The sequence below is a fragment of the Lampetra planeri genome, chromosome 25 (assembly GCF_965212315.1).
Source record: "Lampetra planeri chromosome 25, kcLamPlan1.2.h2, whole genome shotgun sequence".
Lineage (NCBI taxonomy): Eukaryota > Metazoa > Chordata > Hyperoartia > Petromyzontiformes > Petromyzontidae > Lampetra > Lampetra planeri.
The window spans coordinates 6,464,758-6,488,840 of NC_136131.1; the positions used below are offsets into that span (position 1 = coordinate 6,464,758).

At 58.5% G+C, this 24,083-nt stretch overlaps 1 protein-coding gene across 1 annotated transcript in view; it reads right to left on the reverse strand.

The window, feature by feature from the left end:
- Positions 1–24,063, reverse strand: part of LOC144727321 (protein jagged-1-like) — a 30,204-nt gene extending 6,141 nt beyond the window's left edge. The window contains exons 1-17 of the mRNA XM_078606061.1: positions 22,962–24,063; positions 17,599–17,943; positions 15,080–15,134; positions 14,344–14,598; positions 12,814–12,874; positions 10,650–10,780; positions 10,000–10,119; positions 8,964–9,077; positions 7,858–7,971; positions 6,388–6,501; positions 5,622–5,668; positions 5,024–5,263; positions 4,321–4,489; positions 3,882–4,046; positions 1,696–1,809; positions 1,199–1,312; positions 311–424 (exon numbers count right to left, since the gene is read on the reverse strand). Of these exons, the coding sequence (XP_078462187.1) occupies positions 311–424; positions 1,199–1,312; positions 1,696–1,809; positions 3,882–4,046; positions 4,321–4,489; positions 5,024–5,263; positions 5,622–5,668; positions 6,388–6,501; positions 7,858–7,971; positions 8,964–9,077; positions 10,000–10,119; positions 10,650–10,780; positions 12,814–12,874; positions 14,344–14,598; positions 15,080–15,134; positions 17,599–17,943; positions 22,962–23,048 (2,359 nt within the window). The 5' untranslated portion in view covers positions 23,049–24,063. The remainder of the gene's footprint in view (positions 1–310; positions 425–1,198; positions 1,313–1,695; positions 1,810–3,881; positions 4,047–4,320; positions 4,490–5,023; positions 5,264–5,621; positions 5,669–6,387; positions 6,502–7,857; positions 7,972–8,963; positions 9,078–9,999; positions 10,120–10,649; positions 10,781–12,813; positions 12,875–14,343; positions 14,599–15,079; positions 15,135–17,598; positions 17,944–22,961) is intronic.
- Between the last annotated feature and the right edge of the window lie 20 nt (positions 24,064–24,083).

Below are 24,083 nucleotides of genomic sequence, written 5' to 3' on the forward strand. Positions count from 1 at the left end.
TGAACGTGTGCGGGCGCGAGAGTGTACGAGTGGTTGTGTATGCGAGTGTGCAATTACGTGAGAGTGTAACCATGGGAGTGTGCAGGGTGCGAGTGAGCGAATGCGCGAGTATGTAAGCGTGTTTGTGTGAGCGTGTGAGTCAGTGTGTGAGCGTGTGTGTGTGAGTGTGTAAGCGTGTGTGTGAGTGTGTAAGCGTGTGTGTGAGTGTGTGAGCATGTGAGTGAGTGTGTGAGCGTGTGAGTGAGTGAGTGCATGAGCGTGTGAGTTTGTGTGTGCGTGTGTGTGAGTGTGCATGTGAACGTGTACCCACCCACGCTGCAGGTGCTGCCCTCCCACCCCAGGGGGCAGTGGCACACGAACGAGTCCCCGTGGTCGTAGCACGTGCCGCCGTTGTGACACGCGGTCTCATCGCACTGGCTCTCACCTGCCACACACACAGCCGTGTACATTGGTCCACATGCACACGCAAAGATCCCCCGCTCCGGTCTGCCCCCACAGGCCGGGGGTTGCAGGCTGGAACGGCGCACGAGGAAGTAGTGTGGCCAGCTTCACGCCTTTGTCTCCCCACCATTGACGTGCACACACCGTTCATGTGACCAATTTATAGCTGAGTCGACCTAGTAAAGACCCAGGACCGGTTCAGATATTCACCGCAAATGTTTATCGAGGCTGGTAATCGCAGTGCGCAGACTACTGCTCTACAGCGCACACACACAGCTCCCCCGTATAGCTTTAACAGACTGTTGGGGCAAGTGCTGTTTGCCAGTACCACCTTTGAAGGCCGGCACGGCACACAAGGGGATGGGTGGCCAGCACCACGCCCGGCAGCCTTTCTCTCCCCATAACCAGTTTAGATATTTGCCACTGTTATTGGTCGTGAGCGGGAATCGAACTCGGGTCGCCGGGTTCATAGCACAGACTCAAGACGCACACGTACACACACAAATCCACACGCACACACACGCGCGCACTCTCATCATCACGACAGAGACCCCCCGTAGGGTTGACGCAGTGAGGCTGGGGTGAACATGAGACATGGGTGAGTCGGCACAACCCCTGGGAGAGGGGGCTGGTACTAGGAAACCCAGCTAGAAGGTGTGGGGGGCAGGATGGGTGAGCTGGGACCAGTGGAGTTTGGACGAGGGTCCGGGGGGGGGGAGGGGCTTCAGGGGGAGAGGGGGGGGGGGGGGGTACTCACGTGAGTGGCAGGTGCGCCCCTTCCAGCCGTTGCGGCACTGGCACTGGAAGTCGTTGACCAGGTCGCGGCAGCGCCCGCCGTTGTGGCACGGGTTGGGGTGGCAGTCGTTGATGTCTGCCCGAGGGTGGTGGTGGTGGTGGGGGGGGAGGGAACGATCATTGGTGATTGCGCTTTGGGATAAAGAGTGGCGGGGGTGTCCCGCGAGAGTCGTCACGACGCGAGTGTGCCAGGGCGTGTGGGCAGTGTGCGCTCTGCGGATGCGTGATTGTAATGTCGTGGGCAAGTTCTTGCGTATGTGCGTGTGTACGTGTATGTGCACGTGTGTGTGCACGTTTGTGTGTGTGCGCGTGCGTATTCGTGTACCGTGGCGGCCTTCATAGATGCTCGCTGACATCACTTTCCTAACAGTCTGTTAAAGGCTATACGGTGGATCTTTGGAGTGTGTGTATGTACGTGTGTTTTCTTTGTGTACGTGTGTGCGCGCGCGTGCCACGCACCGGTCTGACAGAGGTCGCCCTCCCAGCCCTCGGGACACACGCACTGGAAAGCGCTCACGCCGTCGATGCACGTGCCTCCGTTGTGGCACGGGTTGAGCTGGCAGTCGTTGATGTCTGCGCAAGGTCACGGGCGAGAGAACCGGGGGGGCGCCATCACACTCTCAGCGTCGTCAACGCGATCGTCATTCAGTGGATGGACAACTTCTATCCGTGCCTTGCTGTCTTCCCATCTTCCCTATCTCCTTCGCTCTCCAGCTCTGTCCTTCCTTTGCCGTGTCCCCCACGACACCGTCTCTCCACCTCTCCCTTGTCCCATCTCTGAGTCTTAGTCCCCAGATCCTCACCTCGTGTGACTAAACAACTTCAGCCTGGTGCTAGCCTTCCGTGCGTTGCTCCTTCCCCTACCACGCACCCACGTGTGTGTGTGTTCTCCATCCGTGGCGTGGTGCTGGCCACCCACCCGCTTGTTTACCGTGCTGGCCTTCACAGGTGCTCGCTATCAGCACTTGCCCAAACAGTCTGCTAAAGTTATAGGGAGCTCATTGTCTTTGTCTCCATCCGTACACCCAGCCAGGTCTCGTTTTCATATCTGCCACCACCACGCTTCTATGAAATTAAACGTCTACAGTGCGCGATCCAAGAACGCGTGGCTATAAGAGCACGTGGTCGTGCCAAGCGGAACCCCACGATGCGTGTCAAGGGCAAACAACGTTTTCAATCGGCGAACATTTCCAGCTGCGATGTACGGACGGGAACCCGGGACGCCAGCGAACACGGAGCAAGGAGTCCACGAGGTGGGGCAGACGGGGTACAGAGACAGCGCGCTTGGAACAGCGCCCAGAGTCAGAAGCACCGAACACGAATGATGGAAACAACTCGGAAAAAACCCCCGTTGGCCGCCGAGCGGGTTTGGCCGAGAGGGACGAAGGGCCGACAGGGATGACGGGCCGTCAGGGACGAAGGGCCGACGGGCGAGACTAGCGACGGGAAAGGCAGCCAAGCGAGACAATGCGACTGAGAAAATGACCAGGGCAGAGGTGAAGCGATGAGATGAGTTCGGAAGCGAGACGGATCGCGGTGTCCGCAGGACCGTGAGAGATGTAGAAGCGTGGAGAGACCACGAACGAGGACGATGGTTTTAAAAAAAATCGGAAAGAAAAGTCGTCACCTCGTGTCCGTCCTGATCGGGCGGGAATGCGAGAGCGGAAGAGAAAGCGGAGAGGGGTTTACGGCGCGGCCACCGGACGTCGGGATTCACGTTCACGCACGCGAATACAGCAGCAGTGGAGAGAGCATGTCCGCACACCCACACACGTCCACACAACCACACGTCCACACAATCACACGTCCACACGACCACAGGTCCACACAATCACACGTCCACACGACCACACGTCCACACACGTCCACACAACCACAAGTCCACACAACCACACGTCCACACAACCACACGTCCACACAACCACACGTCCACACATTCACACACGTCCACACATCCACACACGTCACCACAACCCCACGTCCACAAAACCACACGTCCACACAACCACACGTCCACACAACCACACGTCCACACGTCCGCCGAGCCGAGTGGCTCCGGTCAATATCGCGATGCGTGAGCGGTGCCGCGTGTCGCAGGTCTCACGTGAAACCCTGCAGCCACTAGAGGCGCTGTCGCCTCACCGCAACTTCAACAGAATTCGAGGTTCTCGATTCGAAGCGCGACCCCAAAGTGGGACGAGTGATCGACCCCCGCGAAGGAGAGTGGACTCGAGTGGGCCAAAGGGACATTGGTTGGTGAACCGGCCCTGATCAGCATCATTAGCAATCATAATAATTAAAGTTTATAAAGCTCTCTTAAACAATGCAGGATCATCAGCGGGCCAAAGGGACATTGTTGGTGAACCGGCCCTGATCAGCATCATCAGCAATCATAATAATTAAAGTTTATAAAGCCCTCTTAAATAATGCAGGATCATCAGCGGGCCAAAGGGACATTGGTTGGCGCACTGGCCCTGATCAGCATCATCAGCAATAATAATAGTTTAAGTTTATAAAGTGCCCTTAAACAATGCATGATCATCAGCAACCGCAGCAACAGCATCACCAATCATCAGCACCCCACTTGCACCCGGTCCTGGAGGGGCATTGTTGTTGTCGTTGCCGTCGTTGTGGAGGCCACTCACTCTGGTGGCAGTAGGTGCCGGTGAAGCCCTGCAGGCAGGAGCAGCTGAAGCGCCCCCCCGGGAGACTCGCGCAGCGCCCGTGGGGGCCGCACACCCCCGAAGACACGAAGCGCACGCCCCCCGCCGTCGTGTTGGAGGCCACGGCCACCGTGCAACTGTCAATCACTTGGTGGGGGCGGGGTGGGGGGGGTGGACCACATGGGGGGGGGGGGGGGGTGGCGTCGTCAGGACCGATTATGTTTTTACTTGGAACCTGCAACCTATATTGGGATGTCTGATTATGTTATTGGTAATATGGTGGTAATAATGGTGGGGTTGGTGGTGATGATGGGACTGGCGGTGATGGTGGGGCTGATGGGGCTGGTGGTGATGATGGGGCTGGAGGTAATGGTGATTACGATGGAGCTGATGGTGATGCGGGGGGATGATGACACCGTACCCTGGCAGGGAGCCGTGTGGCAGTGGTCGCGCAGCTTGGAGCAATCCGCGCCCTCGTGGTCCTCTCCGCACGAGCACTCGAATCCGGTGCCAGTCGCGGTGCAAGTCCCCCCGTTCCGGCACGGAGCCGATGAGCAGGGGTCGCCCCCCGTGGACACCCCCACGGCATTCTGGGAGAAACGCGTGCACACACGTGTTCATTGCGGGAGTCCGATTCCCAACCACGGCTAACGCCAGTGGCGAGTGATACCCGAACTCATCCTGGACCCCTCCAAACCCCATCTGCCTTTTCCTTCACTGACCAAGGTGGTGAAGTATGGTCACATTTCCCCTATTACTGGCATGGCGTGGTGAGGCATTCGTCCAGCAGTGGATTGAGAAAGGGGCTGTGTGTTCCTGCCAGTGACTGCAGTGAATGCGCGGCAGAGAGTGCGTGGCGTGACTACAGTTCGAGAGCACTTTCCTCTCTTCGCATTCACTCCGCACTCACTCCGCACTCACTCCACACTCACTTCGCACTCACTCCGCACCCACTGCGCACTCACTGCACACTCACTTCACACTCACTCCGCACTCACTCCGCACTCACTCCGCACCCACTCCACACTCACTCCGCACCCACTCCGCACCCACTCTGCACCAAACCGAGCGAGACCCCAGGTACAAAGCAGCAGCAGCAGCAGCGGAAGCCGAGACCCCCTCACCTGGCAGCGGTCTCCAGCGAACCCCGGGGGGCAGTCGCAGCGGGAGGTCCCCCCAGTTTCGGACACACAGCGGCCCCCGTGGAAGCACGCGCCAGAGGGGCACGGCTCGGGCCCCCCGGGTGATGACGGGCCCCCCACGGCTCCGGTCTCACCCGAAGCCACCACGCCCCCCGGTCCGACTTGGCAGAGAGGCCCGGAGAATCCCGGGCGACACTCGCAGCGGTAGCCGTTCACCAGGTCCTGCGGGCAGAGACCGCGTGAGCTCCGAGTCCCACCGACCGATCAGAACCCGTGGCCAGAATTGCGAATAATTGACGAAGAGAAACGCGGTGCGAGAGAGAGGGACATAAATAACGAGACACAGAGAGATGTACACAAAGAATGCCAAAGAGAGAGACGCAGAGACAGATGTGGACAAATGCAGCCAAATGCAGACACAAAGACAGAGGCAAATATAACTTTGGGGATCTCTAAATAAGAGGGGGGGGGGGCTGTGGGCGTCGGGAGTGGAGACGGCACAGGAGGGGAGATTCCGGTGATGTTGATGGGGGGCAGGCGGGGTTGTAGAGAGGTGGGTGGGGGGGGGGTGCGGCCGTACCGTGCAGGAGCCACCGTTCCGGCACTGCCCGACGCAGTCGTCGATGTCTGGGGGGGGAGAAACGGGAGGGCAACGATCAGCGACCTCATCCCACCCCGACGACCAAAACCAACCGGACGACGAAATTCGCACCGCGGGCCGCCAGAGGCCTCGTCGGAGTGGAGGGGCGCGTGAGCCGTGGGCGGGAGCGCCGATGCGTGTATTTATCCAGAACAGAATCTACGGCTACGCTCACGCTGCGTGCGTGGAACTATGCGGTTGAGACGCGGATGAACCCTGAGAATAGCGAAGCCCACGGAACCGAACGGATGATACGAGAAAACAAGGCAGTGAAAACTAGACATTGCAAAAACGAGTCAAATCTTCGATCGACTTGTAACTCAGGATCGTGACTATTCATCGCATACTTTGGGGGGACAGTGTGGGGGACTTATTTATCGTGGTGTTGGTTAGAGTGCAGGCAGATTGGTTGGACACACAGGGCGCCTATGGTTCCGTTGGTTAGGTGCAAGGTAATGGGTTAGGGTCCAGTGGGTGAGCAGACGAGCAAATGAGTGACTGGACAGTTGGATGAGAGGGTGGGTGACCTGGTGAGACTGTGGGCGAGTGAGTGGATGGGTTTGCGGGTGCGAAGAGATCGGCACGCCGTGGCGAAGTGGCAGCGGATTGTGTTGACTGGATGAGGATGCGGGCGAATCGACGGGACACGTGGTGGTCGTAATGGGTTGTGGACCACAGGGGCCGGGCATGCAGTGCGGGCACTGACTGGTGTCACAGTCGTGCCCGGTCCAGCCGGGGAGGCAGTCGCAGTAGTATCCACCAATGAGGTTGCGGCAGGAGTGAGCATTCACACAGGGGCTGCGTTCACACTCGTTAGCATCTGCACACGCGGCCATGCACACACGTTTGCACGCACATGCACGGACACACACACATGCACACACATGCACAGACACACGTGGGTTAGTGGGGCCTGAGCACATGCGCTGCTCACCCACGTCCTCACTCACCCACCCACCAACTCTACTAATAAATCATTCACTCACTCACCCACCAGCTCAACTTCCCAATCATTCACCCATCCAGCCACCCAAAACCCAACCACTCACCGACACTCACCTACTCATTCACTCGTCCAGCCACTCAATCAATCACCTACCCGTCCACCCACCCAATCACCCACTTCAACTGAGACACCACGGCATACGTTGCTGATCAGGCACAGACGCACCTGCTGCGCCACACGCACGACACAACTCACAGGCCACGCATTCGCGAGAATTCCGTGGGTGTCCCGCAAAAGGAGAGACTGGCTCCTCACCCGAGGAATGTGGAATTTCAACCCGACGAGGAGGATCACATTGCTTTTATTCCTGAAAACCGTCACTCTGAAGAGACGGGTTTCTGCTATAAAGGACCATTGCCCGAAACGTCTCGTATTTATTATTGTGAATGTATGAGGTCAGCGCAGCGTTTATGACGAATGCATTTTTTGTCTCTACGGAGGCGCCGCGCATCCGCCACGCCTGCTGCGGGAAGTAGGGGGGGCATGGGGAAGATAGGTGAGACAAAGGCGGGGGTAAGAAGCTGGGGGGGGGTGGGTGGAGGGGTTACCCCCCAGGGTGGATTCCTCGACTCCACCAAACCGCCCCCTAGGGGGTGGCAACGGCAGACACAGAAGGGGTCACGGAACAGCAACAGGGGGGCGGCACGAAGCGCGTGGCCCCGCATAACTGCGCGTCCCTGCGGGGCCCAAGCGGCCGTTCCCACGTGGTTATTTTTGGGGCCACCGGTGGCGGCCGCGCTCCGATGGAAATAGGGGCTGGAAAGCGGAGCCACGGCCGCAGTGAAATTACCCGCGAGCGCGACCACAAATCACGGGCGCCGTGTGTCCACAGCGAGACATCGCGGCGCGATCAACGCTCCCGGCCACGGCAGCGGAAAAGGGTGGTCGGTGGGCGCGGTGGTGACAATTGTGGCCGATGGTTGGTGGTGGTGTTCGTGATTGGTCCCCTCGCCCATGTAACCACCAACGAACAACCCGTCCCACACAACTTACCAACGTGCCCACACGATGACCAACAAATGTACCCACCGACTCCCACCAATTCACAAACTCGCCCACCCACTGACTCACAAACGCACCAAAACCCACCCACTAACCCGATCATCCCCGTCACACCCTCCCCCCCACCAACCCCCAACAACGGCAGCAGCCCCTGCCCCCGTCGCTTACCGAGCTGGCACGTGCGGCCCCGCCACTGCGGGAGACACAGGCACTCGAATCCGCCCACGAGGTCGCGGCACGTGGCGCCGCGTCCGCACGGGTTCGGCGAGCAGTCATCCACGTCTGGGAAGGAGACACGCGGCGAGAGGACGCGAAGTGAGTGGGCACCGTGGCGCAGTCACCTGCGGCTCACCTCACTCACCCGACTCCTCTCACCCAACACCCTCTCACCTACCTGCAGGCTCAAGCTCACCTGGCACCCCTCACCAAGCCCCCTGCATTATTCATCGACGTTTCATCGCTCAGCAGCGCAGGTAAAATGCTGCACCCCCCCCCCCTCGTTAACCTGATCCCCTCCGCTATCCTTTTGGGAGGGATGGATGGGGGAGGGGGGAGGGGGATCAGCGGCACCTGGAGGCAGATGGGGGCCGCGGGCCCAGAGGCGGCACCACGGGCTCTGTCCTCATCACTCAGGCGCCTCTAAAACATTCATGTCGCCACCGTGTAACAGCCCATGTCTGGCAGCTAATTAGTGCGATATGGGCGAGAAGGGGGGGGGGGCAGTGGGTGGGAAGGGAGGGGGGTCGTTGAGAAATGGGGGGGGCGCAGTGGGGGGGTCGAGGCGCAGGGCTGCATCCGAACTCTGTAATTTCAGACGTGAGCGGCTATGAAAACGTGTTGTGCGTAGAGACGGGGGGTGAGGGGAGGGGTGGAGGGGGTGTTGGGTAAACTCTGGTCGCGGCGGAGACGAGATGAGGCTTAATGAGTCGATAATTCCCTGGCAGGTGCAGCGAGCGGGGGGGGGGATCCCAACACCCCGCCAGCGAGGGGGGCGGGGTGAGTAAGGGGAGTGGGGGGGGGGGTGACTTGTTGCTTTGTAATCGCGGGTGAGTGAGCTCCACAGGTGAGTGGGTGAGTGGGTGACGGAGTGAGTGAGCACAGAATATGGGGGGGGGGGTGAGTTTGAGTGGGTAAGTGGGTGAGTGAGCATGTGAGTGAAGTGAGTGAGTGTGAGCGAGTGGGTGCATTAGTTAGCGTGTGAGTGAGTGTGAGCGAGTAGGTGAGTGAGCGTATGAGTGATTGAGTGAGTGCGGTGAGTGAGGTGGCGTCCTCACTGTCGGCGCAAGTGGCTCCGCTCCACCCAGGCCCGCACTGACACTCGAATCCGTGCGGCGTCTCCACGCACGTGGCCCCGGGCGCGCAGGGCCCCGAGAGGCAGGCGTGCTCCGCTGCAACAGCAACAACAGTAACGGCCGGTGACCACTAAGCGGCGGTGACGTCAACACGGCATTCGCGCCAGGCTAGGTGCACTTGGAGTGTGGAATTCTCGCTTCTGGAAGGAGGGCGTCACGGGACAGACCCGGCTGGTTGCTGTGCGTTAACTGTTTGCACACGCGGCTAGTTGGGTTACAATCCAGCAGTCATCATCATCGGCCAGACGAGTGCGATGAGTTGTCACTCACTCGCTCCGTCACCCACCCTCCCACTCACTCGCTCACTCACATCCTCACTGACGAACTTGTTCACTCATCCACCCACCCACTAACTCAGGTGCACTCCACACTCGCCGGCAACTGCTTTGTCTCCATCTGAGCAAGCAGTTGCGCTATGATGAAATTATGCAGCTCGGTCAGGATTGCATAAAATGTGCACGTGGTGAAACTCATTGCTAAATGCTCGCAACGGGTTGCAGAGACCTCCACATATAAGCGCCGTCATTGCGAGCCCAGGAGTTGTGAAACTAATCGCTCAGGTGAGGACCCAGCTGAACGATCAACCATCAATCCCTCCACGAGTCTCCCTCACAAGAGAGACCCATCATCTCATCTCACCTGGCTCTGTATTATTACATAGAGGCGACTTCTGACGGACTGACTGGCGGCTTGATTTGCCAATCGATGGAATGACTGATTGAGTGCTTCATGGAATTGATCTAGTTATCGATTCATCGACAGTTTGCCAGCTTAACTGATAGATTTAGCGATTGGTGGAACGACGGTTAATCAAATTTCCGGGAATTTAGCCGACCCGTTGAATGGCAGGCTGCTAACCAGGATGATGAACCAGTTTAACGATTTAGTTGCTGATTAATTTCTTGATCAGTTGACTGATTGCTGCAGCATCGACAAGACTGATCAGTTGACGTCTCACCGATCTCGCAGTTGCGGCCCGACCACCCCTCGGGACAGACGCACTCGAACTCGTCCGGCTCGGGGTTGATGCAGGTCCCCCCGTTGAGGCAGGGCGAGTGCGTCCCGCAGTAGTTGAGGTCTGCGTTTGAGATGGGGGTTAAGGGTCAGAGAGGTCCGGCCGTTTGACCGCGCACACAACGATCAAGATCGCCCCTCTAGCATTTAACAGGCTGCTGATGGCAAGTGGTCTTCACGAGCACATATGAAGGCTGCCACGGCGCACAAGAAGGTGGGTGGACAATACTACGCCCGGCCGCCTTTGTCTCCCCAGTGTCGATGTTTTCGCACACTGCACCAAGTACGCGTTTAAGACTGGATGAGCCCCCCCCCCGAACGCTTGTTTGTACGGGTCGTGGGGGTTATTTGACCATACTTTACCATGCTGGTTAGAGCAGGTGTATGACGGTGGGGAGCATTGACATTGCAGCAGAGTACAGTACAACACTGAATTTTACCGCAGTGCCCTATGTTCGTCTGCTTCTTTATAAAGGTGACGCGGGTCTCCGTGGTAGTGTTGGCTCAACGTGCACCCCAAGTTTCCCCTGAATTGCCCCGTGTTCCCCCCAAGTTGACCCGAGTTGCCCCGAGTTGCCCCAGAGTTGCTCCCACCTTTGTCACAGAGAAGACCTCCCCAGTTGGTGTCGCAGTGGCACTGCCAGGGCTCGGAGCAGGAGCCGTGCACGCAGCCCGGGTAGGGGATGCACTCCCCGCACAGCGCTCCCTGCCAGCCGTACTGACACCTAGCAAGGGGGGCGGGGCGGGGTGAGAGGGGGTGGGGAGTGCCGGTGAGCCGCAAGTTCACAGTCACACCGCAGCGCACACGCACAGACGCCACCACTTAAACACAAAGCCAACGACACACAAATAGATCCCCCGTGTAGTCCACACGGACTGTTGGGGGAAGTGCTGTTAGCGAGCACCTATAAAGGCCGGCACGGCGCACAAGGGGGTGGTGTGTCCAGGACCAGTGCTGATGTTTGACACACACACACCACAGCTCACTTAAGGCTGAATCGACCTAAGGGGGGCCCAGGTCCGGTTCAAATATGCACCACCTATGGTGGCCGAGAGTCGAACTCAGGGGCCAAGTTCGTAGCACAGGGCGCTAACCACTACACCGCCGCTCCCCAACTCGCACACCCGCCCCCGCCCGCTGGTCTCTGCTCGTTCTCACGCCTGGGGGGGGGGAGGTAACCGAGGAAGGGTGGGGGGGTGACCCTGGCTCCTGAGTTTCCCACGCACCTTATCTGCGCAATCTCATGACGACCGCGACCGACAGCTCTGCTGGGCCTCCTCCCCACCCTCAGACCCCCAGACCCCCAGACCCCCGCCACGGAGCCCCCCCCCTCTCGTCATTTCACCCCAACGTCCCCGATATGCCCGCCCCCTAATGCCGCCTTTCGCTCGGACTCCGACACTTCATCACGAGTTCGCCCCAACGGGCGAGGCGCGCTGTGGAGACGGTCACTCGCACGTGACGTTGGCCAACTCTCGACAAGGAAAGGGGGTAATTAGACTTCCCAAGCCAGCCCCCCCATCCCCACCCCCGTCCGTGAAAGTCGCGGGGGATCGGTTCCCACGACTCGTTATCTGGGGGTGGAGCCGCAGCGGCAACGTGGACCCTGGACTCCGGGACGCGCGGAACTCAGAGAGACCCTCCCCCACCCCGCATCACCACCCCCCCCCCGCTCACCCCTACACAACCTGACCCCCCCCAACGCCCGCTTCCCCAAACCCCCCCCCCCCCCGAATCCACTATCCTCCCGTGGACCACCCTGTAGCCTCGAGGTCCAATCTCTCCCTCCAGATCACCCTCCTCATCCTCCTCCTCCACAGACCACCCTGCCCCCTCCCTCCAAGGACATCCTAGACCACCTCCTTGCCCCCCCCTCATCCCCCCGACAATCACCCAGATGAGCGATGAGGTCACGTGAGCGCGCTATCGGGGCTGCGATAACTCGCGCCAATCGCCCTGCTCACGCACAAAGACAAAGATTCCCCGTATAGCGTCAACAGACTGTCGGGGCAAGTGCTGTTAGCGAGCACCTAGGAAGGCCGGAACGGAGCACACGAGGGGGCGAGTGGTGAAACACCACGCCCGGCCGCCTTTGTCACCCCAGTGACGATGTTTACATATCGCAACCAGGTGCAAATAATCGTCACTGGTGCCGTGAACGGGAAAGAACCCGGGTTGCCAGGTTCCTAGTGCAGCGCGCTAACCACTGCGCCAGTGCTCCAGCCATACGGGGCGCGCCCGTGTGTGCGCGCATGCTGATGAATTGGCGAGAACTTGAATGACATGTTGAGTCTTTGGCCACACAGGTGCAGCAGGTAGGCGCGGTGTGTAGCCCGCAGCATGGGGTGGGAAACAAAGACATATCTCTCTGTATTAGGAATCATCAGTGAGCCAATGCCCAGGAATAGACAGCCAAGGGCTGCGTAATATGATATAGATCACTAGGGCTCATTAGTGAGTCATGCCCAGGGGAGCTGGAATTGCATGAGATGAATGCACGTGACACACAGAGGCAGAGAGGGGACCACAGGTCTATACAGGTGAACACGTATTTACACGTGAACACGGGTGTATACAGATGAACGCAGGTGAGGCTGTTGAACACAGACCCAAAGGCCCAAAACTCCAAGTGGCCAGCGACAAACAGCACACACGTGTACAAGAATACAGGTGAACACACATGCACACATGGGTGCGCACAGGTGAACACGGCCACAGCAGCACAACACGGGCGCGCTCCAGAGGCCCGGTCTGTACCTGCACTCCCCAGGCACGTTGCAGTAGCCGTGGACCCCGTCACAGCCCTGCTTGCAGATCGCTGTGGGAGACACAGACGAACATAAGCACACACACACGCACGTAAGTAAGTACACACACGTGCACACAAAGACCAAGTGCTGTTAAGCGAACACCTATGAAGGCTGACACGGCGCACAAGAAGGTGGGTGGACAACACCACGCCCGGCCGCCTTTGTCTCCCTAGTGACGATGTTTACACACCGCACCAGGTACTCATTTGAGGCTAAGTCGACCTAGGGGAGGCCCGGGACCGGTTCAGATAATCGTCACTGGTGTTGGCTGTGAGCGGGAATCGAACCCGGGTCGCCAGGTTCATAGCGCAGCGCGCTAACCGCTACACTACCGCTCCCCGCACGCGCACACGGGCACGCGCGCGTGCGTGTGAAGCGACCACCCGCGGGGGCCTCGCTGCAGCTGCGGGTTGAACCTGTCAGTCCATAACTCAGGGGCTCAGGCTGCTTCGAGTCCTTTGTTGCACCTGCCAAGTGGCACTGATGCATCCGATGAGACCCCAACGAGGCGATGCCCGTGAGGGAGAGTGTGGGTGGATGGTAAGGACGCAGGGAGATACTTGTGGATGGACCCCCCCCCCCAAATCCATGCACCTACCAAACTCATCTCCCCCCGTCTCCTCCTGCCATCGCCCCCCCCCCCCCCTCTCAGTAACATTCAGTGGCGTAGCTCTCGAGTGTGCAGGCGGTGTAACTGCGCGGACCGAAGGGTCGCGGGCGCTGGGCTACAAAGAGGGGAGGGGAATTGGAAAGAGCAGGCCCCGTGTCCGCCGCACTGGGCCGCTGCTGGTGACAGTGACCGGGGCTCGTACGGACGAATGAATGCACGGCTGGGAGGTCACCGTGATGGCCGGTGACGGTTACAAGGGGAATAGACGGCCGGTGCTAAGAGAACGGCGGGGGAGGGAGGGTGGGGGGGATCCAATGGGTCGACAGTACTCAGGCACGTGATGTTGTTCAGAGCCAAGCGACGAGTGACCGCAGGCGTCGGATGGGGCCGTGAGAAAATCTAGCAAATTAAACCGGGTCCGGCGACATCCAGGGATTCGGTCCAACTATGACGCCCTCGGCAGTGCGGATTACGCACTTTAATCTGCGGCACGCATCATCACCCATCTCGTTATCAATGCGTCTCATCAGTCATCAACATCGCCGTAATAATTATCCCATCTCTGTCTCGCTTCCCAAATCATCATCATCATCATCCCTACCCATCATCATGCCTACTCACCATCATCCCTACCCATCATCATCCCTGCCCATCATCATCGCTGAACCAAACTCCAGAGGATGACTCAATCCTGGTTAAAGCTGGGTCACATCCACACATCAACACACACCTCATGACGATGAAGATCCCGTCTAATAATTATCATCATCATCATCTCTACCCATCATGATCCCTACCGATCATCATCATCATAATAGACCACTCCCCTTCCCGCCCACGCCCGCCCCGACCCGCACCCACGCGTACCCTGGTTGCAGCTGGCTCCCATCCACCCGTCCACGCACGCCTTGTCGCCGTGCGCGTCGCACGTGTAGTGCCCGAAGAAGTCGTCGCGCGGACGGCACAGTTTGTTGCACGCGGCGCCGTAGTAGTGCTCGTCGCAGCGCACGCGCACGCGGTACTGGAAGTGCGCGGTGGCGCCGTGGTGCTGCAGGCTGCGCCACGCCTCGCCCGGGTTCATCATCCCCGAGTGCACCGAACGCTCGATCAACTCGCTGCCGCCTGGGGTATATGATCATCACAATAATAATGAATGTATTGTATCTATCCTATAAAGCCACGCACACCGAGTCGTAGGACTCGTTTTTTTCTCCAGGAGGGTCCTGCTGCTGCTGCTACATCAAGGTTTGTATTCATAAGATGTTTTCAGCTAATTAATAATGCGTCGTGTTAATTCATTTTATTATTCACGTGGGAGGAGGAAGCCGGAGCACTCGGAGTAAACCCACGCCTTGCGCGAGGGGACAACGCTCTATCCCCGTACAGATGGGATAAACGGATGGCGATTAGTCAGAGCCAAGGTAGGGCTCCTCTTCCTCGGCGGCCACCACCGCCGCCCGGTTATGTGGAGGTACAGCAGGGGTGGAGCACACCAAGGTGGAGTACATCAACACGGGTGGAGCATAGAACAAGAGTACACGAGGGTGGAGCACGTCAAGGTGGACTACATCAACTAGGGTGGAAAACGCCAGGGCTCGCTCACCGGCCGTGGTGTCGTTGTCCTGGTCCCAGGCCTCCAGGATGAGCGTGAAGGCTCTCTAAGCAAACACACACACACATACAGGTACATATACACATACATTATCACACACACGCATGTATAGAGTATACCTGGTGTGGTGTGTGAACGTCAGCACTGGAAAGACAAAGGCGGCCCGGTGTGGAGCTGGCCACCCAACTCCCCGTGTGCCGTGCCGGCCTTCATGGGTGCTGCTCGCTAGCAGCACTTGCCCCTACATTCTGTTCAGGCTACAGGGTGGATCTTTGTCTTTGTACACGCGCGTGTAGAGGATCGCTGTTCACTGTGGGTCTCGGGCCGCGTTCCTCGCATCGCTCCCGGCGCTCCACGCGCGAAGGGCGGGTGTGGGGGGTGTGGGGAGAGCAGTGGGGGATGAGAGGGAGCGGGGGAGGTGGGGGGATGAGGGAGGGGGGGTTGCTATGATAGGAATCCCACGCCGCTCCCAAGAGACCGGGGGGAGGGGGCGGGGGTAAAATAAATAATTAACTAGCAAACCTCTCTCAAATAATTAAATAATGTCGCCCGCTATAGTTAGGCGGTAGATGCTGGCGGTAATTCAAGAATAGACGGATAAACAAATGGTGGTGGTGGTGAGAAGCTCTGCTACTATTAATACTAATAATAACGGTGGCGAGCGGGCCGTGAGCCCGAGCCGTGCGGTGCACGGGACGCGGCGCGGGTCCCGAGAACAGCGCCGAGGCCGCAGCGAAGACGACGACGGCGCCGGCGGCGGCCGCTCTCGCGAAATCGCGCCCACGGGACGCGGCGCCGTTCACTATCGATGACCGCACGAGGAGAACGAGGATGAAGGACGAGGATGGAGGACGAGAAGGACGGAGGAGGAGGGAGGATGGGGGACGAAGAGGAGGAGGATGACGAGGAGGAGAAGGATGGAGGACGAGGGAGGAGGAGGAAGGAGGAGGATGGAGGACGAGGAGGAGGAGGGAGGAGGAGGGAGAGTAATGTTTCAGTGTATTTGATTTGGTACATGCGTGAGGGGCCCGTCTAACCATTTGCCCGGCTATTTTTCAAGAACACGAGGACAAAGACACCGAGGGAGTGTTGCCTGTTGAACTCGAAGGCGTTCACTTCCGATTTTGATTCGTGATAAAGTGTTGTTGGGGTGAGGTGGCGTCAATGTAAAGTGTCGCACACCCGCCCGATGATGCTGCTTGTAACCACCAGCGAAACGTCGTTCACTCAAATCGCAAATGTGTGTTTTGATTTTCTCTCCGACACACAATCGGTGCGCTGAAGTAGTCCTACTTTGGCACCTTCTGTTCACGTGACAAACCTCGCCGATTGGCTGTGTCCGGGTGGAGGTGGGCGTACGACACATTCACATTGACGCGACCTAACCACCCCCCTCCCTCCCCCCCAAAACCAAACGTTACCCTGAATCAATATCGCAGAAAACGAGTGCAGGGCCCTTAAGGAATATTGCACAACCGACTAACGAGGTATCTGACGGTGGTAAACGAAGCCCACGAGAATCGAAAAAAAACTACGAATACACTATGAGAGCATGATGTGCTATAAAAACAAAGTTCGGAGCATGTGCAAGTACGCTTTGTGTGAGTTAGTCATTACCCCGGTGTAATGCTCAGCGCGCTGGACTGGTACCCAGAGGTGCGACTTTGTTGAATTCCAGGTCACGGCTACTATCAGTGGCGATAGAGAAGTGAACCGGTAACCGCGTAGCACCTCGTCCTGCCACAGGACGAGGTGTGAGGAGGCAATCTGCGATATTTATCTCGTGCCAGCATTTGCGGCGCTCCTTGCCAAAGAGCCACACGCAGCTCCACGGAGCTGCAGTTCCGCATCCCCCTCACTATCCCGGCATCTCAGAGCCCCTCTCACACCCCCTTCCCCTATCTCATCCCCTTACCCTATTCCTACCCCTATCCCTATCTCATCCCCTTCCCCTATCCCTGCCCCTATCCCGGCATCGGAAACCAGTGCGCAAGAATGTGTGAGTGGAGCCGCTCGCGGTCCGGCATAGCTGTGAGAGGGGGCTTCTGGGGGGATAGGTGGGAGATGGGCGAGTCGGGAGAGGAAGGGGGTGGAAGGAGCGAGAGGGAGGGGAGGGGGTGGGGGAGGGGCTATGTATAGGTCTCGGGGGAAACAACGCGGCTCCAGACACAGGGACTGAACACGGTGGTGCTGCTGCTGCTTATGGTGGTGATGGTGGCAATGATGCTGGTGCTCGCTAACGATGACGAGACTGTGGCAGCCGATGGTGTTACCGATGTTCCTGGTGAAGCGCAGTAACGATTTGGACCTCATGGGTTCCCGTGCCAAACCCGGGACCCTCACTACCGGACATCTGCGAAAAAGAGCTTCATAGCTCATCGGATTCCTTCACTACAAATACATATTCTGACTCCGTGGTCCACTCCCGCCCCTCCCACGCCCCCACCTCTGTCCCGTTTATAACGATGGACCCCTCCCCCACCTCCCCTTACCCCCCCCCCCTTCCTCACCGGCCAGGCGAAGTGGAAGGTGACGAGCATCCTGGCGGCGCTTCCGCGCGGGCGGAACGAGTTCCCCCCCAGCACGGAGGTGGCGCCGCTCCCGTAGGCGCAGGCGCCCCCAGCGGGCTGCACGCGCGCCTGGTACTCGCGCAGGCAGCCGCGGAAGAACGTGTCGCACTCATCCCGCGTCGAGCAGCGGCCCTGGGGCTCCCCGCCCGGCGGCGCGGGGCCAGGGGAAGCCGGGGCGGGGGGGTCCCCCCGATCCCCGTCGCAGCAGCCGCCGTCCTGGAGTTCACCGTCCGGGTTGCGAACCCAGGAGATCTCCAGCTCGAACTGACCCGAGCACTCTCCCTCCTGGTCGGGGAGGGGGTTGGTGGGTGGGGGGGGAGGTGGAATCAGTGGTGTAGATTTTGAGTGTGCAGGCAGTGCAACTGCACCGTGACCCAGATAAGCGGGAAGAATGTCACTGAGCAGGACCCTCCTGGAAGGTCGCCTTGAGACTGAGGCAAGTTTTTGTCGACACACAGATACGTTGCCTCCTTCATCACCACCAAGTAGTAATGGTCGTCATCGCGATGCCTAATCGTGATTATTCTGAGAGCTACTAACTGGACGTCTCACCGCTCGAGCCAGCAATTGGCCGGTGGTCAACTCAGTCAGTGGCCCTGAGTCATGTGTGAAAATTCCACATTCCCATGGCAGGAACTAGTGCATCCGCTGGTCAGTGATACCATCGCCTCGCTTACCCCCCCCCCCCCCCCGCCTTCTACCCAGCGATGTTTTTGTAATCACAATGATGGTAGCAGCGACGATGGTGACAGTGATGGATCTCTACGTGGCATCTCGATCTGTATTCTCTCCGCTTCAGAGATTATCTAAATTTAGTCACGGGAGGTGGTGGAGGGGGGGGTGGAGTGACGCGCGCAACACGTGCAACCAAGGGCAACTCTCCTCCAAGTTGCATCGACGCGAGAAACGTTCAACAACGCAACGACACCACGACTTGTGTCTTGCGAACGCGACGGCGTCCCGGGGCTGCGTTCTATTCGCAGGAGGAAGGGAGAGGCGCCCATCACGGGAGCTTCAAAAGGGAGTCCTCGTTAGAGGCTGGGTGAAGCAGAGCCCGGGTGTGGAAATCCCGCCGGGCAGAGAGGGAGGCGAGCTGGCAATGCGGCGGGGAGAGTGTGAATAAAGACGCGACACGCTTCTTCATTCACATTTCCCTTCTTCTTCGAGAGAGAGAGAAAAGGGAGATCAATGTCTCGAGCCTGGAGTTGATCCTTGCCAGGGCCATAGGTCAGTGGCGTCAACTGGCGGAGTAAAGGGGGGAGCTGTAGCCGGGGGGGGGACGGAGCGCGAGGCGGCGCCTTCGGCTCCACTCGCCCAGGACGCGCCAGGTCCGAGTCTCCGTCTCGGGTTTCCCGGCACCGTCTTCCACTCAGCGCCCCCCGGCCACAGCGCCCCTCGAGCGAGCCACGTCGTGTTTAACCCTCATTCGTGAAGCGAGGTTATAAATGTTGTTTAATTCGTAAGACGAATATTCACCGTAGCATTCAATCAGGTGGTCACTCAACACCACACCACTCAACACCACACCACTCAACACCACCCCACTCAACACCACCTCACTCAACAGCACACCACGTACCACCATACCACTCAACGCCACACCACTCAACACCACCCCACTCAACACCACCTCACTCAACAGCACACCACGTACCACCATACCACTCAACGCCACACCACTCAACACCACGCTACTCAACACCACGTTATTCAGACCGAGACCACGCCACACCATTCAACACCACACCACGCCGGATGGAGCGTCGACCTGTCTTGTGATAGCGTGCGTATGGGTGTGAGAGTGAGTGTGTGAGGCAGTGAGATAGTGAGAGTATGTGAGGTAGTGAAAGCGTGAGTGTGTGAAGCAGTGAGAGAGAGAGAGTGAGGGAAAGAGTGTGTGAGGCAGCGAGTGAAAATGAGTGAGAGAGCGTGAGGCAGTGAGAGAGTGAGAGCGTGAGTGTGTGTGAGGCAGTGAGAGCGAGAGAGAATGAGTGAGAGAGTGTACGTGTGTGAGGCAGTGAAAGAGAGAGAATGAGTGAGAGAGTGAGCATGTGAGTGTGTGTGAGGCAGTGAGAGCGAGAGAGAATGAGTGAGAGAGTGTACGTGTATGAGCCCCACTTACCCTCTCCGGATTCTGAAACGTGAGTCGCGACCAGAAGAGGGAAAGGAGAGACGAGAGCGAGGCAAGGGGACCCGACGCACACCACAAACAAAACACACGCGACTACGGTCCACAACACGCCACCACCACCACCACGATACATCACCACGATCCACCACCACTACCACAATCCCCACCAGCCCGAGCTGACAAATTATCGCGCACGTTTAAGGAGAGGTGGGGAGGAGGCACGCTGCTTCCACCCGGGCGCGAGCTGCTTATACACAGCGGGGCACTTACGCTCCTCAGCTCCATAGCAACCACGCACCTGGGTACCACAACGACCTCGCACCATGGCAACCGTGCACCTGCGCACCTGAGGCACCACGCCGAGACTCGTGGAGCCGGCTGGAAGAAGGGGGGGGGGTAGAGGGGGCGGGCGATGCCCTGGTGTGGCTCGATGAGAGCCAGGCGCATCCATTGTGAATCCTAAGCGCGCGGCCGCGGGATGAGGTCCGCTGCCCCGTGTCCCTAAAAATAGCGCGCGGCGCCCGTGGAGGGCAGCGCGGGGGAGGCCGGGGGGGGAGGGAGGGGAGGCGTGGACCCCGTCTCTGATTCATCAGACGCGCCACTCGCCCAGCGTGTGTCCGTGCGCGCGTGTGCACGCGCGTGTATGCGCGTGCGTGTCTCTGTCTGGGTGTATGCGTCCGTTTGTCTTTTATATGTGTGTGTGGGTGAGCACGTGTGTGCTGTGTCCCTGTGTGGGTAGCGGTAGTGTAGGGGTTTGCGCGCTGCGCTATGAACCGGACGACCCGAGTTCGAATCCCGCTCACGGTCAACAACAGTGACGCTTATCTACGCCAGTCCTGGGCCTCCCCTAGGTCGACTCGGCCTCAAATGAGTACATGGTGCAGTGTGTACCCATCGCCACTGAGGAGACAAAGTCGGCCGGGTGTTACTCGCGAACAGCACTTGCCCCAGCAGCATGTTAAGGCACGTGGAGAGATTGCGAGAGGAGCTGGTGGCACAAATTGACAGTCGACCTCCGAACCCGGAGCTCTGACCCCCCGGTGGATGGATGATGCTACCGCTGCGGCTGCTGCGTCGTCGTGTGTATAAATAAATGCATCACGACAACGGGGGTCTGCGACCCCGCCTGCGGGAGTCCGTGACGCAGATTAAGTGCGAGTGTGTTTGTGTGTCTGTGTTACCGAGGGGAGCGATAGTAGTTAGTGCCCTGCGCGAGTTCTATCATATTGGTGAATATTTAAGCCAGTGATGGATCTCCTCTAGGTCAAGTCAGCCTTAAATTATGGATTGCTTGATGCGGTGTGGAGCCAAACGTGGGTGGGTATGATTCTGGTCTCGCTAACATCACTTGCACCAACAGCCCGTATGGGCTACGCGGGGAATCTTTGTCTTTGAATAGTATATACTGTAGGTGTATACTGTCCCCAGAGCACGCGCCAGAGGGAACGTGCGCGGAATTCCGCTTAAAATAGCGGCCAGGGCTCGCGAGTGCGCGCGTGTGTGTGTGTGAGTGTGTGGGGGGACGGTGGCGAAGTGGTTAGAGCTACAAAATCGGTGATAAGATTTCGATTCCAGCTCGTGACCAATATCGGTCGCTAATATCTGAGCCGGTCCTGGCCCTCCTCTAGGTCGACTCAGCCTTAAAATAGTACCTTGTGTTGTTGTGTAAACATCAGCACCTGGGAGACAAAGGCGGCCGGGCGTGGTGCTGCCCAACTATTACGGCTTTACCGGCCGTAATAGGTGCTCGCTCAAACACTTGCCCAAATATTTTTTTCAAAACTACACGGGGTATTGTTGAATTTGCGTTTGTGTGTGTACGAGGGTGAGTGTGCGAGTGTGTGAATGAGTGCGCTGTGCGTATTAATGAATGGTGAACGAATGTCAATGAGTATAGACGAGCATGTACACAAGTGTGTGTGCGTGCGCGCGTAAGCATGGGCAGTCTGAGTGTGCGTGTGTGTGATTGTGGGGAGCAGCAGCGTAGTGGCCCGCAAACTACGCTGAAAGTCCAGTGCCACAAGTTCTTGACTTACATCATTGGTGATTATCTGAATCGGCCCTAGGCATCTCCTAGTGCCTACTGCTGTGTATAAACATTAGCAACGGGGAGACAAAGGCGGCTAGGTATGGTGCTAGCCACACCACCCCTCGTGTGCCATTCCGGCCTTTATAGATGCTCGCTAACAGCACTTTCCCCAAAAGTCGTTTAAAGGCTATACAGGGGATCTTTGTTTTTGCTGTCGTATTTATGGAAGACGGCGTTTTGGAAGAGCCAGGTTGCGATGTCATTCTCGGCCCGGTGCCCGATTCCCCTTGCAGCGGGGGTCGCGGGGTTCTCACTCTCCAACGCGCTCCTCTACCCGTCCCTCGCGTTTTAAGGGGGTGGAGGCGGGGGGTATAGGCGGCACCTTTGACGTGGAGGGGCCCCGCCTCACCTGGACCCGTGAGCCCCGGGCCAGCGTACCCAGTTAACCGTCGCGTCCGCAGAGCACCGCGCACACGCACACACACGCACACACACGCACACACTCACACACACGCACGCACACACACACGCACACACACACGCACGTACACACGCACACACACACACGCACACACACTCACACACACGCACACACACGCACGCACACACGCACACGCACGCGCGCGCCATGGCTACACCACGCCGCCGAAAACCGCGCCACATGCACCACCACAGTCGCGCTGCCTTCGGTGGACCCCGACGGGTACCTGGGATCCCCCGTGATCCTATCAAGGGTGACCAGCGGCTCCCATCATCGTCATTGTCAGCGCGCGCACGCGTAAATTGCGCGCGTGCCTCCGATAAATTGCAGCAGCCACACGACTTATCATAGCGACCACACCAAGCGACAGCAACCACAACGGGCATTTAGAACAACATCAAGTACCCAGCAATCTCGCCGAGTTAATCAGCGACCGCACGTGCCTTTATTAACTTCACCAAGCTCCGGCACCGGCGCTTGGATGCGGTAACCACGCCGAGCATGCACGGGCACCCGAATCTCCGGCGACAACACAGGGAACTTCGTCAACCACATTCCAAGTTTCCAGCAACCACACCACTGGGGCTCCGGCACCTCGGCTCACCACGACGCGGTGGCCGAGGGCTGGCACCGAGAGACGCATGCGCGCACCCACCACTCACCCGCACGGGGATGAGAAGGCAGAGGAGCACAGCCGCCGACACGACAACCGCCACGCGCGTCGCTCCGCTACCGCCGAGGGACGTCATCCCCTCCGCGCGGGGTCCGGGAGGGGTCCCGTGAGGTCCCGAGAAGTCGATCCCGCGGGCACAGAGGACGCCGCGAGGGGAGCCGGAGGAGCAGGACTTCACCAACGCTGCTAGAGCGAGCAACGAACGTTGCTGGAGGAGCAGGGACTTTCCGCCAGATTTGTTCAAAGAATGAGCAATTGCTGGGTCAACTAAAGTTGCTGGAGTTGGTAAGAGTTGCTGAAGAAGCGGCAGAAATTTTGGGTGGAGTAAAAGAGATTTTTTTTTGTTTTACTGGAGCAGCAAAAGTATTGAGAGGAGCCGGAGAAAACTGACTCTCACTGGAGTTTCTGGATCACTCGAATTATGTGGAGCAAGCGGACTTGACGGGGGCTTTTGCTGGCGTCCCCGTGCTCCCACCGCAGGCTCCTCGTGTGCACGAGCCCCCGGTACTCGGGGGGCCCCTTTATAAGGACGCGGGGTTCGCGAGGCGAGCCCTCAACTCAATATCGAACCCCCGCCCACGCGAACTCTCATTGGTTGACACACCGCCTGCACCACGCCCACTCCCTCTCGGACCACGCCCACGCCAAAATGCGATTGGTCAGGTGTGAAGAGAGCCCTGCCCCAACCCCCCCAAAGGAGGCGTGGCTGGCGACAAACACGTGGTTTGTGACACGCGGGAGGGGCCTCGTGTCAAACACGCACACATGGGAGTTTAAATGCCACTTTGTGAAACGTAAACAATGGCTGTTTTCATGGATGTGGACCGACCCCGGCCATGCTAATGCGGAATTACCACCGCTAAACTCAGAGCTGCTCACGCCGATTTGCAACGACCCGCACGCTCTTGGGAGCAGCGTGACACTTTTGAGGTGACTTTTGAGCGAAAATTAAAGCTGGAGTTTGGGGTATTGCCGAGATGAAATGAATGTCAATATACTTACACAACAGCCGTTCAATTCGCGTCGCTCATTCTCACCCTCCATCGCTCTATCACTCTCTCCCTCACTCATTCTCCCTCTTCTTCATTCACTCACTCACACTCTCTCTCTC